The sequence below is a fragment of the Hydra viridissima genome, unplaced genomic scaffold, assembly GCF_058129835.1.
Source record: "Hydra viridissima isolate aposymbiotic clone 2 unplaced genomic scaffold, HvirCarnegie_v1 scaffold_2, whole genome shotgun sequence".
Classification (NCBI taxonomy): Eukaryota; Metazoa; Cnidaria; class Hydrozoa; order Anthoathecata; family Hydridae; genus Hydra; species Hydra viridissima.
The window spans coordinates 20324465-20340957 of record NW_028324301.1 but is presented as its reverse complement, the minus strand read 5'-3'; the positions used below and the strand labels follow the sequence as shown (position 1 = coordinate 20340957).

The following is a 16493-nucleotide window of genomic DNA, read 5'->3' as shown; positions in this document are numbered from 1 at the left end:
TTAGTTTTTTGGTCTTCGTTTGGTGTGTAATAATAATAATTACTGAGTTGTGATGAATGACTAAATGACTTGTGGAATTCTTGTCTAGTTGTTGTCATTTACCATTAATAATATCTTTGTAAAGCCAACTGGCTTTGACATAATCATCGTGTCGTCTTGTCGCAACACCTTCTTTGGCTGTCGTAAAAATTTCAGCTCATGGTAGAATACGTCGGCAACAATTTTATTTATAGCCAGAATTAGACATTGTCTGCTTTAAGTTCACCACAGATATTAGATTATTAAATTCTCTACAAATGAACAAAGTCCAAGGATAGTGTCAACCATTTCATATTGATCTTTTCATATACCACATTCTGGTTTGAAGAAATTTATTTCACCCAGCCATATTTTATGAAGAAGTTTTTACAAAGCTCTGCAACCCCGTTTATGATGAAGTTTTTACAAAGCTCTGCAACCCCATTTCTATCTCCGCGACGTACCATGTTTATAAAGGACCATGCGTCTTAATTGGTAGATGCTTGTGCTTACACTTAGTACAAAAAAAACCTGTAAATGTCTACAGTTTTTTCTTTACATGATGTCACTGCACACGCTGGTACAAATGCAGCTATTATACCTCGTATATGTGGATAGTACTAATTCAGGCAAAACAGAGTTGATCTTGAAGCTCCAAGGGAACCGTTCCACGGCTCAAATATTCCTGGTTTCTCCAACTTTGGAGTTCAAATTGGCATATAAAAATGCTGCAATTGTTCATTAAAAGCGATTCTAAGTTTTTGTACCAGTTTGGATCAAACTTGTTGGTGTGCATCGCGGTACAAACGTGGTGTATAAACCATCGGATCCTCGAGGTTATCTCAGCCGATATTGAGAGTAAAAAAAGGCTCTTGAAAAAAGGTTCAGTGCTTTTACGAAGCTTGTTATTTCAGGTAGAAATTGCAATCACAGCCTGTAAACCCAGCGTTACACTGACATACCACGACTTGTTCGAGATCAGCTTGATGCAGTGGCCATCTTCTCACTCAAAGGCTGAGCTTCCTTTGAATTTAATATCGACAAGAATGATGGTTCACTAGACATACCCACCATTGAAAAAATTAAGAAACATCTTAATTCAAAACTATACGCAGTAGTTATTTTCTATCCTGGCAACAAAAACATGTTATTGTTACAGCAATCCTGCTTGACGTACTCATCTACTTTGATATTAATATTATAGTGATTTGCACCCCACCGCGATCTATAAGAGGCGTTGATTGATCGTCTATATATTGAAAAAACTGCCACATGAATTTAATTTGGAAGATTTATTGGATAGACCAAAGCTCCGTCAGCGGTTGGGGAGGCACTTGTTGATACACCAAGCATCAAGCTCTATTGGAAGCGTCTCGCTACGGCCATTTTGGGAGGTAATGCAAATATTCTTCTCGGATATGCTCTGAGACACAATTAACTCGCATAAAGTTTCTGATGAACTCAATGCGTAGTACGCCAACTATACAGTGCGCATAACGTGCAAAGTATGAATAATGGAATATCACAGATACTAACTAGAACACATATCTATATTTATGTAATGACCTTTTTTTTTTTTTAGAAAAAACTACCTATTAAATATGATCGGTAAATGATCAAAAGATATTGGCAAAAATCATGAAGTTGTTTTAATTTGTGTTAATTTTCAGTTAATCGGTACCTCAATAAACAAGTAATATTCCCGAGATTTATATTAAGAATTGTCACAGAAGAGCCGCATAAATAATAGCAAATAAACAAATGGCGCGAAAATCTGTATATGAAAGATTTAGACAATTAAAACATCACTGCACATTAAACCATAAATTTATAATGTTCAGATTTCTATGTACATTTTATATATATTTTCATATAAATGTTACCCAAATAAGTAGTTCAGCTAGTTTAGCTACATCTATAACAGAAATTATTAAGAGCCCGATAATTCTGTCAACTAAAAATTTATTAAAGTAAGCAAACCCAAAAAATTCCAAATCTCTCTCTCTCTCTCTCTCTATCTATCTCTCTCTCTTTTTCTTGATTTTTTTGAAATTGATAGTTTTTAACATTGTAAACATCAAATTAAAAACTTTGTACATATAGGATACTTCAATTTACAAGTTTATACTTAGTACTTAAGTAAGCAAAAGTTTTACTCAAATATTAATTAAAAACTTAAAGTTTCAAAAGAAAATTTCATATACAGTTAAAGAACAGATTTATTTTATAGTATATTATCCAATTTACACGTTATGTAATTTGTAAGTGTCTGACAAAGTTTATTAAATATGAAATCAGTTGACAATTAAATGATTTATTATTGAATATATTATAGAAAATTAACTTTTTAAAATAGAAAATTTTCTGTTTCTGGTGCACCAATTAGAATAATATGAAATAATTAAAGTTATTGGCATTTCTTTTAAGAAATATAGGGTCTTACCTTCAAAATCAAACATGTTTATACCTTAAAATAGGTAAATGTGTGTAAACCTTATTATAAGCAAGTATGTTTATTTCTATTACTTATTTGTGTAACAAATGCTTTTAAAAACTATATTTCAGCAACAAAAATGAACTTTAGCAGTCGTAAAAGACGTAGTATTCGAATTACAACAAAAACTGAGAATTTTGAAAAGTATCCAAGCCGCTTACTGTTTTATACTAATCCACCAAATCAAGAAATTGCTCTGGAAGAATTTGAAAGGTTTGCAATTGACAGATTAAAAAGTTAGTAACTTCTTGATTATTACTATAAATAGGATTTTGCAAAGTTTTTTTAGGCTCAAGTAAAGTTTTTCGAATGTCATAGTGCTCAATTGTTTAAAAAAATAGATAATAAATCTGAATTATAATTCATTGCAACTTATTTGTTGACATCTTTGAAAAGGTTATGACTGTTAATATTAGGTCTGGCTACTAGGGTAACTTCAGCCTGATACAAACCTAAAATTTCCCCAATTGTGTTCTTCATATTTTTAATATATTTATAGCTCTGATCTAAAGATGTGACATTATTTTCCTTCCTTAATGGTTTAACATTTCAGCAAACTGTATTTATTAATTATGTTTATTCCTTGCATTTTTAACTTACTTTGTTGTCGTTATTGTAGTGAAATTAATAATTTCTTAAAGCCTTATATTTAAAATTGTATTTCTTTGCTGGCTCATAACAATTTAACCAAATATATAAAGTTACTACAACAGGTACCAAAATATTTTAAAAAGTTCTTAGTGGCAATCCAAGTGAAGAAGATTACATTTATTGGAAAAAGATGCTAGTTATTTATTTAGAAAAAGCAAATATACCAGCAGATATTAAACTTGAAGTTTTATTTGTTTTATGTGGAGTTAAAGCCTTTACATTAATTCAAGATTCAACCTCATACAATGAAGCAATAACAATACTTAACCACAAGTTTCGAAAACAGTTAATGGCTATCATGATGTATCACAAACTTAAATGGCTTAAACAATACAAGGGTGAATTAGTTGAAAACTTTGTGTAACCTAAAACAGTTTGTCAGAAAGTGTCCAACATAGTCTCTTACCACCGAATAACATAGTAATCTATTAATATGTAATACTTTTATTGCAGGAATTTACTTGTCTACTATTAAACAGTGACAACTAGAATCTACAGAAAACAATCTAGATGTACTTAGTAAAACAGCACTTACTATGGAATTGGCTATTGAAGATGCTCAATCTAACAACTATAATGGCTACCACCGTATTACCAAATTTTGCAGCTACGAAAAATTAAGCAATTATTAAACTTTGCTTTTGGTGTAGTGGTAAGTTACACCCAAAAACTAAATGCCCAGCACATAGCTCTACCTGTACTAACTGTCAAAGAAAAGGTCACTGGTGAGCCATCTGTCTGTCAAAAACAAAAAAAGTTATGCTAAAACAACCAAGATTAACAAAAAATGCACAGGTGATGAGGATGAGAGTACAGTACTATCTTTGGCCATACCCACAGCTAACTCACCAAGTAGATTAATTGGCATCATCATAAACAAAAAAAAAAAGACTCAAGCATTTTTGGATACCAGCTCAGACAAATCATTCATTACCTCTGAACTTCATATGCAATGGAACCTTACCTACAACACTCGATGCACTTCACAGGTATCTCTGGTGAATCACTCCACTCTAAAAGTTAAAGTAATCTTCCAAGCTTTATTACTAATGGTTTGCGAAAAACTAAAAGCACAGTTTCTTGTTGTTGACAACTTGGTGGTACATGTAAAAGGACATTCTGTCACAACATTCTTCCATAGCTATCAGCTTTAAAGGAAATAAAGAACAACTCAAATTTTCCCTTGCTAGAAACAGCATGATATTTAACACATATGCATTAATGCCTGGAGTAGACATCAATAAAATTAATCTCAACAAATACATGATGGAGCAAAAATATTCCATTTTTAACTGAAGAAATTAACTGCATACTCAAACAAAATATTATTCAAGTAAGTTGCAGCCATTGGCATGCTCAATGCTTTTGGTATCTTCAGGACACAAAAATTGCTTAGTAATTGATTATTCAAATACAATTAACTTATACATGCCATTATATTCATACCCAATACTACAAATTGATGACATTTTACTTAAAATAGCAGCCAATAACGTTTTTAGTATTATTGACCTTAAACCCGCATACTATCAGGTAAAAATACAGCCTGAAGACTATAAACTAACTGCATTTGAAGCTAATGGTAGGCTTTACAAGTTCAAAAGATTACCTTTTGGTTGCACTAATGCTGTTCCAATCCTTCAATAAGTAATCAACAAATTTATCTAGACCAACGAGCTGGAAAATACCTATGTTTACCTTGATGATTTGATTATTGGTAGAAAAGATTACCATGAGCACAACATAAGCCTAAAAAGGTTTCTAAACGTGGCTAAAGATGCCAATATTGAGATAAATATGGAAAAGTAGTTAAAAAAAAAATTCATAGAATTTTTAGGCCATGTTGTTAAGAACAGTACTATAAAACCTGACCCTAAGAGATACAAAGCCTTAATGAATATGCCAGATCCATGAACCTTATGAGAACTAAATAGAATTATTGGATTTTTTGCATATTATGCCAAATGAATTCACAACTGCACCAAACTAACTCTGCCACTTACTCAAACAAAAGAAGGTTTTTCATTTCAGGGCCTAACCATGCTTGCAAAATAAGCAATCAAAACTCTTAAAAATAAACTAGTTGAAGCGTGTCTGGCCTTCCCTGACTTTAAACTCCTGCTAATTATAGAAACAGATGCTTCCAACAAAGCTCTTGGAGGAACATTATTACAGTTAGGCAGGCCTGTGACTTTCTCTTCATGGACACTATTGAATGCTGAAGTTGCAGCTATAGTGGAATGTTGCAGAAGATGGAAACATCTTATCAACTCAGTACCAACCATCAATATTATTACAGACCAAAGATCTATTTCACTTATCTTTGATAAACAGGGCTTAACAAAAATCAAAATTGATAAACTTACTTGTTGGCGTTTGGAACTGGCAGAAGTCAACTATACAATCTCATATAGACCAGGCCATGAAAATATTGCTACTGACGCCATCTCCCAATGTTGTTCAATACAGAGTACCTCAAAAACATACAATATCCACTCCCAACTATGTCATCCAGTAATTAAAAGAATGCTACACTACTGCAAAACCCAAAACCTACCTTACTCAGCCACAGAAATTAAACAACTAACTAACAATTGTAACACATGCAACTTATTTAAACCACAATTCTACAAGCCTCCAACAGGTCATCTTATTCAGTCAACTAAATTGTGGGAATTTTAATCCATGGACTTTATTGGTCCCCTGCAATCCACTACAGCAAATAAATACATCCTCATAGCAGTTGACTAATACTTGCAATATCCATTTGTATTTCCATGTCACAATATATCTACAGATACTGTTATATGTCATCTCCTTAGCCTATTCTCATTATTTTGTTTACCCTCCTCAATACACACTGATCGTAGTATGTAACATTACCAGGTTTTCTAATTGAATAGGATTCTGTATTCCTTTACAGATGGCAAATCAGACAGGAGGGAGATCCACTCATTGACATAGTCCAGCTGATAGAAACAATATCTCCCTATTTTCCACACAGATTTCAAGGTGGTAAGATTATAGTATTGACCAAAGATCTTGCTCACTTTAGGAGAATGACTCATCAGCAGAATCTAGTAGTTATGCAAGGCTAGTCCAAGAGCAATCTGGTGAACTAAGCAAAGACCAAATGTCTATTGATACCAATACCTACAATCAGGAAAATCAAGGGCAGCATGCATCAACCGAAACCAGTGAAATAGTTTTAACCCTACAGAGTGATCTTGAGAACTCGTTAATGGATGGCATCACAAATATCAAAGCACCAGACTTAGGCGCATCCGGCCAGTTAGTTTCTCAAAGCCCTACTACTGTAGAAACACAGAACAGTAACTTTTCAAGAGTCGGGCATAATAATAAAATACCTAAACGATTACATTATTCACTAATTCAACAATCCTTTAAATTAAAACAAAAAAAACAAAAATGGAGAAGACAGTTATATTTTATAGCTTAATGCAACATGACTAGAGATAAGCTAAGGTCCAATTTAACTGAAAAAATACTAAATTATCTGTCGTTGGTGTTTAAGTAGTGATTTGTGTTAGTTTGGTATGTGATTATTTCTAGCACTAAATAGAAATAATCAACAAATAATAGTTTGTTCAAAAAATTTAAATAGTTATTGTTATTTATTATATCCATAAAAACTAACAGACAGTAGAGTAGTGCACTTGAGCTGGATATATTGTTTTAGACAAAGTCATCAGGCTTTTTATGTAAAATTGTAATCTTTTTAAAGACCATTCTCTTTAATTGAATCTATTGCATTATGTACACCTGTCACATCTGAGTGCCTTTTATTTCTAATTGATATGTGCTGTAAAAGATTATTTTAAGAAGGCCTCTAAACTGCTTTGTTCCAGTAGAGTTTAGTTAATTGATAACATACTATTTAAAAGAAGCATGATGTTATAGGTGTATAATTGACTAAAAACAATTTACAAAAAATTTTTTTTAAATTTTTAAATTTTACTAATTTGAAAAAAGAATGTACTAAAATGCTATTTTCATTTTTTTGTGCCAAGCAATCCATATACTGTTTAAATTTTATATAGATTATATGTTCTCCTACATCTATGATGCACATGGAAATATTTATTTTAAGAAAATTCTTTTTTAGTTTTAAGAGAAGTAGAGAATATTAACATCAGATTCAAGCGTGGGACTTCAGAATATGAAGAAAAGATGAGGAAAAGTTTGAAGGAATTTCTACCTCATTATTTTGATGTAATTATTTTTTCTATAAAGCGTTATTTTATGTAGAGTAACTTTTATTTTATAAAATTAGATTTTAAAAAATGATTTTTTTAATGATTCGCTAAAAACTTCAAATAAATATTTAAACAGTTTGCACTTTTGACTAATAAAACAAACGGTAAGTTTTGTAATTTGTCTAAGACATTTAGCGGTGATTCTTCATTGGTCGTCAGACAAGATAAACTAGAAGAGGAGCGAAAAATATGTGAATATCTTATGGCCGAGCGTTCTAAGGATCACATTTCACATTTTATACTACGACTGGCATTTTCAAGAAGGTATTTGTAATGTTCTTGATGTAAAATAATATGGTGTAAAAAATGTAACTCTCTGGAGTATTTATATTCATAAATTCCACAGAGATGCATTTAAGTTGCACACTTTTCTTATAAGCAATAAAAGACGTTGAATTGTCTTTGTTATTGAGAGGAAAATCAGCAACAAGTAAAAAACAACACGTGGAAAAAATTTATACTTATTGGTCTAAACCATATGAGTTTTTAAATTATTTTCCAATTTAAATAGTATAAGTTTCACACATTTTTTAGTCTGAAAAGTGTGCTATTTATTTTAATAATAGTGGAAAAGACTTTTTGTCTTGACTTATTTTACTTTTGAATCAATGTTACTTGAATATATCTACATCCATTCAAAAGTAAAAAAATATCTGCTTAAGTGTAAGAACCAATAAAATATGTTGATAATAGATAGAAAAGAAGCAATCAAAGGTTTATGCTGAAAGTTTTTATTATCTGTTTAGAAAATTATATGATTATGATAAAATGATGTCATTGTTTATAAAGATTTTGGTATATTTAAATTTATAAAGATTTTGGTATATTTAAGTTTATAAAGATTTTGGTATATTTAAGTTTATAAAGATTTTGGTATATTTAAGTTTATAAAAATTTTGGTATATTTAAATTTATAAAGTTTTTGGATTTATTGAAATTTATAAAACGTAAAAAAAAACTCATATTTTACCAAGAATAACAAACATCTTTTTCATACTTTTTGAGGAAGAGTTTTTAGTACAAAGTTTTAATCATTAAAAATTTTTTTTTTTTAAACAAACATTTTACTGCATAGATTATCAACTTGTTATGAGATCAATTTTTTTCTTAAAATGTAAAAATTATAAGAGTTAAAAACAAAAGTCCTGCACATGGAATATTTTTATTTAAGGTTGCCAAAAATGTTACTGGGAAAATGATAGAGCTGAAATCTCTTTACTTAAAGTTTTTTAGATTTTTTTGTTTTTATATTAAAAGTGCTGAGATTCTATTTCTTTTTCAAATACAAATCTTTTACCTAATATAGTGAAGATTTGAGAAGGTGGTTCCTAACTCAAGAAATGGATTTGTTCAGGTTTCATTTGCTCTTTTATTTTTACTTTTAAATTTTTTTGCAATATTTTCTTAAGTTTACGCTGTTATGTCACCATTAAATTTCTAAATAACATTGTAAGTTAAATTGATTGTATGAGAAAAGTAATTCATTTTGAACATACTCTTAATAGAATGATAATGGTAGTGATGCTAAACTAAGTTCAATCCTTTCTTTACTCTTTTCTTCTATTAAATTGTTAACATGACTGTGAAGTTATTGACATGAGGTGCAGTTGTTGACGTGACTGTGCAATGTAAAGAAACTATTTCAAGCTTTGCACTATTCACTTTTTATTTATTTTCACACTTTAAATATTTTCTCATTAATTTTTTCTAGTTAATATTATTTTTTATATAATTTTTATTATAGATTTCGATTTCAACTGGAAAGCAATGAAAATATAAACTCTTTCCTCAAACAAAATAAACTGCTATTTGATCCGGTAAGTCATAATAAAACAGAGTTAGCCAAATTCACTTTAAAAATCTAACAATTTTTGCTTTTATATATATATATATATATATATATATATATATATATATATATATACATGAAGACCACACAAAAAAAACGATCAAGCTACATTTGTGCTTTTTTTGGGTTTTTGCCCCTTTTATATTCGGCTACAGTTTAACTATATAATAATTGACTATATAACTAGAAAACCGATCAAATTACACAGATATTTAGCTTGACAAATAAGTGAGCTATGGTTTTTGAAGTTTAAAATCTAATTTACTCAAAACAATAAAAATGTAGCTTGATCATTTTTCCAGTGTGGTCCTCATATTTATAATTCAGATTTTTAAATAAGTAAGTTAAAAAATCATTCCTTCATTGTTCTTGCTTAAAAAATACATGGAGCATTTTAACAAAAGAAGTCCTCTCAAAACCAGCAATATTGATACCCATTCATCGTTTTAAACAGAAAGGTTTTATCCAGGATTTTCCACAGACTGAAAGAGCATATTCAGCTTGTCCACAGAAAAATATTGAATCGGGACAGTAGATCATTGACAAAGAGCAAGGAAATCCACTTGAGAGTGCTCTGAAGACCTTTGAATTACCCACTGTACTTTAAGGCACATGCAAAGAGTTCTTTAAATGTTTCCATACAAGGTCAAATTACAGATGTTAAAACTGGTGGATCATCAAATGTGCTGAAGCTGTTGTGTCTGTATTCAAGAGAAGAGAAGATGGCAACTTTATTAACAAAATGATGATGAGAGACAGAGCTGTATTTTCACTTGAATGGTTTTGTGAATAGACAAAATAACTGATTTTGGGGAAGTGAAAATCCCTGAGTAGTTCATCAATGAGAGCTGCACCATTTCAAAGTTATGGTTTTGCACAGAATAACATCAGAAAGGGTGTTTGGTTTGTACTTCTTCAAAGATATGAATATAGTTATCATGAACAAATAAAGATATTGCCAAACGTTAAGAAATTTAAATGTGAAGAAAGTTTCTTTAAAAGATGTTGTCATGTTTAAGCTGTAAAAATGTGCAAGATGCTTTATGTTAAAAAGAAAACTGTTAAAAGTAAAAAAGCTCTTTAATTGTTAAATGGTAAAGTGAAATTTAGTCCGCCCTTTAAATTTATTGATTATAGTAATGATTTTTTTAATTGTAATATTTTTATTACAGATGAAATTTTGAATTAATATTCCTAGCAAACAAAGATAATTTTTCAGTTATACAGCTGTATGCAAAAGTTTATTCATGTATAAAATTTTCAGAAAAAATAAAAATTTAGCAGAAATATGTAATGTTCAAATAAGTAAAATGTTGATGTTTCTAAATTTTATGTCAGAAAAATTTATTAAAAGTTTTGAGCTGAAAGATGATTTTGGTATGATCATGAACATGTCCTAAAAGACTGCAAAAACTTAGTGACTGTGACGAAAAATAGTTTATTTAGAAAGAGCAGATAAAACCAACAACAAAAAGTTGGTTTTAATTTTTTAAGGGTTCTCTGATGACCTATGAGATTTTTAGAATATTTTGAGAGCCACTTAATTGATTTTGTTCCTTTTTTATCGTTTTAAAGCAAGTTTATCTCCAAATACAGTTGACACCATTTTTTGGTACCATTCGATTACACTTCTTGAGTAATGGCAAGATGCAAGATCAAGTCAGATGGCATTATAACTTTTAAATCATAGGCAAAAGTTGCTTTTTTAAATATTTTTTCATGTACACACCAGAGTTCATGTTTCTGTTTGTGAAAAAAATAGCTGAATTTTGAAGCCACAGATGGCTTGCTAAACCATAACTTTCTTGTTAAAATTTTAAGTTATAATTTCTTTTAGCAAATTATCAGATTTTGTTCTTTTCTGGATTGTGTAAAATTGCTGACCTAAGAATATTGAACAGTTGAGTTTACAGTAGGTTTCATCATCCATTATAACGCAATTTTGATTTCCAGGGAAATTCTACTTACTGTGTGTCTTAGCCATATCTCTTTTTGACTTCTTGGATTGTCATCTTTGAAACACCAGTTTTTTTCCAATATCCCAAACAGATTGCTCTGAATTTGCCTCAATCCCCTGATGACTTTTTGATCAAGTTTTAAATTTGGCAGACCTCTTTCTTGGTTTCTTGACTTTCTTTCCAAGCTGCGATCTTCACACTCCACAATTTGATGGTACGACTGACAGTTTTCCTTTGAACTTTACACTTTTTTGCTAGAGAAAAAATCGGAACATGATTTTTAACTTATCCAAAATAAAGTTTTCTGTTCTACTTGCAAATACATTTTCTTTATTTATAATCAACTTTTTTTAAACTTTATATTATTTGAAAGTGAGATAAATTTACTTTAAAGCAGTAAAAAAATTATTAAAATTGATTAAAAATTCTAAATAAATATTTCATTATCGTTCTGCACTGCCTTAGAAATCATTAGAAAAATAAGGTCATAGATTGCAATTAAATAAAATCACTTAAAATATTTATAGTTGTAAATGTTGAAATTAGGGCAAAAAAAGATAGTAATTAAGCATGTGATGTAAATTTTAAATAGATTCTGTTTGATTATAAGATATGCATGAAACTGATTGAGTCAATTGCATGTCTAATTCTTTGTTATTATCAATGCAAACAAAGATATTTTTAGATATAAATTTGCTCAAACTTGTGTGTGGCTGTAACAAATTTTAAAAAGTTGTTTCTTAAATGTTAAAGCATTGATAAAAGAAATTTCAATTACACTTTTCGCCATTAAAAATAAAAAGTATTTTATTGACTCATTAAAACCAAAGGTTTTTATGATTTTTACTTATGTTTTGGTTGACAATAGATTTCAATCAAAGTTTGATGTATTTACTTTCAATCTGATAGATAGATAGCGATACCAAGACCAAGTTGAAAGATAAACTTAAAGATTCCATGTATAACGCTGAATTGCATCAAGTAAAAGATACTGAGTTCTATAAGGTAATAGTATATATAAAGTAAAGAGGTAATATTTGTTAGGTAATATAATTATTTATATATTTTGCATTTAAAGCTTGTAAAAGTTTGTTTTTAATGAGTTTTTATTATTTTGTTTGTCTAAAACACCAAAGCTGATGTTTATTGAAAATTGAAGTAAAAAAAGGTCTTTTTTATTTCAAAATTTTATAAAACAAAAAAAAAACATTTCAGCAGCTTTTCTAGTAATTTATGTTCTTGTACAAAATGATAAGTATTTTAGTTTAAATGACAACTATTGTTTTAAGGTTCCTTTTACTGATGTTTTGGATCTCGTTCGGAGCAGAAAAGTTTTTATTTTTAAAGTAAGTATTTGTTGTTGTACTTTTAATAATACTTTTACATTTTTTTCTTTGAAAATAAAATTATTTTTAATACTATTTAGTAGAAAAGTTAAAGGTATTGAAAGATGATTACTGGCGGGTTTAAAAATTCTTTTTTCAGGGTTTTGCTTATGTACCTCAACAGGAGTTAGTTTCGATTATTATAGGAATATACAGAACGCAATTATCCCTTGCTCTTACAGTATGTATTTTCTGTGTACTATGAAAGCAATCACTTTTTTAAATTAGTCTTCATTGAATGTAAATTTCAATTTTAAACAAATTTTTAAAATTTCTTTTTTGTTCTTCTACACATAACTTGTATTTGTATTATAGTATTTTAGTATCTTGGTTTTCCTTTTCTTTTTTTAACTAAATATCACTGTTTTTACAAATTTTCTACCATATTGAAATTGATTTTAGATCACAGCACGAAAACTTCCTTATTTGGAAGAAGATACACGGTTGTTACCTATGCTGAAGAATCTGAGGTTTTATATTTAGCCTGTCAAACCTTAAAGTGTTGTGTATCTTTCACTCATGAAGTTTAATATTTCATTTTGTAGTCAATATAAATTTAAAAATTTTTGTTTACTTAGTTATTTAAGGAATGAGAAGCTTTATACTTAACACTTAAACCATTGCCAGTCACTTTATTCTTGTAAAAACTGTTTTGGGGATCATGTTTTAAGAAATGCTTGTTGATTACATTTCACCATAAGTTTGGTAATTAAATTTAAAAGTTAGCTTTATGTGTTTTATAGCAACACTTATGTTGGCGACAGTTTTACCACAAAAAAAACATCAGATGGTGAAAAATTGGACCTGGTCTCAATAGATGATGTAATTTCTTTTGTTTTCAATTTGTTAAATTTGAACCATAAAGTAGTTTTTAATTTAAATAGTTTTAAAATTACGCTGCTAAATGCTGATTTAAAACACTTGAAGTCCTGTGGAAATCATTGATTCTTAACCATCCTGGGAGAGGTAGGTATCCTGGGTGTCAAATATCCTAAGAAGGTTAATTTTTTTGTTCAATTTGAAATTTCTTATGTAAGTTCCTTATTTTTCCTTTTTCCTAGAGTTCAAAAATCTCTTTTCCTTTGTGTATGAGAAATCTTCATGAAGGGTTACGAAAAGAACACCATCTGAAACACTTTGGTAGATTGCAGTTGGGTTTGTTTATCAAGGTTCACTTTATAAGAATACCGTTTTCTTTTTTTGTCTTACCTATTTGTTTGAAATTTTTAAAATATTTTGATGTTTAAAGTTATTCATTTTTTAATTTTCACATTATATAGTTTAAATTAAATATTTTGGAAATTTTGTAAATTATAAATTTAAAAATTTATAAAAAAAATCTATAATCTAACATTAATTATTTCAAACTTAAATAAACAAATACATTTCTTCGTTTTACAGTCAGCTGGCCTTACATTAGAAGAATCCTTGCAATTCTGGAGGACAGAATTTACAAAGAATATGGATGTGGATAAATTCGAGAAACAGTATGCATATAATATTCGACATAGTTATGGTAAAGAAGGTAAACGAGCCGATTACACTCCTTACAGCTGTTTAAAAATCATAACTTCAAATCAACCTGGGACAGGCGATTATCATGGATGCCCATTTAAACACAGTGATGCAGATATTCTTCAAAGAAGGCTTCAAACCTACAAAGTTCCGAACGATGCAATAAATGAGGTATTACAATTTAAATAAAGAGATTGGGCCTAAATTTCCTTTTATTTATTTTTCTATGTGCTCCATTTACGTATTTGGTTACAGTCTGTAGTTGATTGTAAAATGTTTAAAGTTTCTTATCAATCACTGTACGTTTGAGATATTTTTTTTACTAGATCATTTATCTGGTAAAATGCCAGCATTATCAAATCGCATGCGCAAGATATTTTGAAGTCACTCATAAGGTATGTCTTTTACGCAGTAAATATATTGATTCGTTTATCTTTCCAATTTACAAACAACCATATTTAGTAGAAAGAAAATTTTAAGCTTGTCTACCTTAAATAGCGCATATTAAACGTGTAGTTAGCGCATATTAAACGTGCAGCTAGCGTATATTAAACGTGTAGTTAGCGTGTATTAAACATCCAGCGAGCTTGTATTATTTAAACTTTGTTTAAAGTTAGAAAACTGGGTTCACGTTAATTGCGTTTTTTTTTTTTTTTTTTTTTTTTTTTTACACTTAATGGTTTTTTTTTCTTTATCTATTTTAATAAAGAATGGAGTGCTGAAATAACTTTCACCATAAAAAACCGAAATAAACACATAAAAACTGCAGTTTTCAAAGGATGTTCACCAAAATTTTCCACGAACGATAGCTTTTAGTTCTCTTTAGAACAAAAAGTTGTTCAACGCTGTTTTGTTGCCATAAAAAAATCCGACATCTTTAATTCAATAAAAACTGTGTTATTTTACAATTAAATACGAAACACTTAATCATATAAAAACTAATTATCAATCAATATAAAATGTCTGTATAATAGCAAACCTCGCCTATCAAAGACAGCAAAATCTATTTTAAGTACCCAACACAGGCATTGAGAGAGAGGCATAGTTTACTCAATAAAAATATGTTCTATAATAACTTTAGTGTTTATTATTTAGTTAGGAGAAGGCACCGCAACCATAAACCACCCGAACCAATATTTTATAGAAAGTAGACGAGCTTTAAACGGCGATGTAAAAGCCAGGTAGTTTAATTTTGTAAGATTCTAAAACTGATGAATATTTGCTATATTTTTTCGTTCTGTCATTTCAAGTAGATGTCAAGTTAGTTTTTCAATCTTCAAAGTGAATAAAAATTATTGCCATTGAGTTTTCTTTTTTCCAGCGTGCAGCAACCGAGAGTAAAAATAGAATCAAAAGATTCATCAATCAATTCTGCTTGTTTAAATACTTCAAACGTTGAAGATAAAAATTCTGAATTGGAGTACAATTTTGATGATATGGACATATTATAATTTGCAATTTTTAACAAGTGTATTAATTTTATCGTCATAAATACGTTATCGTTGTTAATAAATCTAATATCATATCAAAATTTGTTTTGCTACATCAGAACATCAACTGATATTTTTTTATATAACAAGTAGCAGAAGCAGGGGGGGGAGAGAAAAATTCTTCAGTTTTCATCACTTTCAGTGCTTTTTTTAAAAAAAATCAGAAATCTCTTAAATTTCTGTTTATTTGTTGATGTTGTTGTTGAAATTATTCAGAGTTCAAATTCACTTAAATGCTCTGTGGACCCAAAGCTGAAATAAAATTTCGGATTGAATTACTAAAAAATGTTTTTTTTGCTGAAGAACGGGCTCTTTTTTTGGCCGACAACTAAATTTAAATATTTGGTAGTTAACAATAGCCGAACATCAAATAATTCGATCGCCGAATATTCTGGGCATTGTTTTGAAAACTGGCTTTTGATAATTAGCAGTGTTAATAAATATGATTGATGAGAAAAATGACAGTACCTAATTCTACTTTTTATCACAAGTAATTTCAATTTGTGTAAACCGAAGTTCTAAACGAATAATAAAAGGAATGTTGTATAGTTTAGCACAGGCAATCATGTTAGAGTATGAATTTTTTATTATAAAAATTGTATTCTTGAAAAATGATAGAATACTACCCCATTTTTTAATATAAAATTAAAGGATGGCGAATTGCAGGCAAATTTAATAGAAACTAGACAGATTAGTTTCTATTATCAGATGAAACTTGCGAGAAAATTGATCTAGCTGTAGACTTGCATCGGATGAAGTCTAAAAGAAAATCAGCTCTATGTATGAATTACTCAATATTGATAATTATACTAATACTAATAACAGAGTATGGATCCCAATGGTCATGACGAGTTTA

The 16493-nt window shown here is 29.3% G+C and overlaps 1 protein-coding gene across 1 annotated transcript; it reads left to right on the top strand.

Annotated features, from left to right (window-relative positions):
* Positions 1-2558: 2558 nt before the first annotated feature.
* Positions 2559-15678, top strand: LOC145192002 (DNA primase large subunit-like). The gene is made up of 15 exons (XM_090079420.1): positions 2559-2748; positions 7290-7396; positions 7568-7704; positions 8747-8794; positions 9185-9257; positions 12157-12252; positions 12537-12593; positions 12733-12813; positions 13035-13102; positions 13376-13454; positions 13694-13801; positions 14034-14318; positions 14474-14542; positions 15243-15328; positions 15469-15678. Exons 1-15 carry the CDS (start codon positions 2592-2594, stop codon positions 15596-15598), a joined length of 1581 nt encoding a protein of 526 aa, XP_089935546.1. The 5' UTR covers positions 2559-2591; the 3' UTR covers positions 15599-15678.
* Positions 15679-16493: the final 815 nt, after the last annotated feature.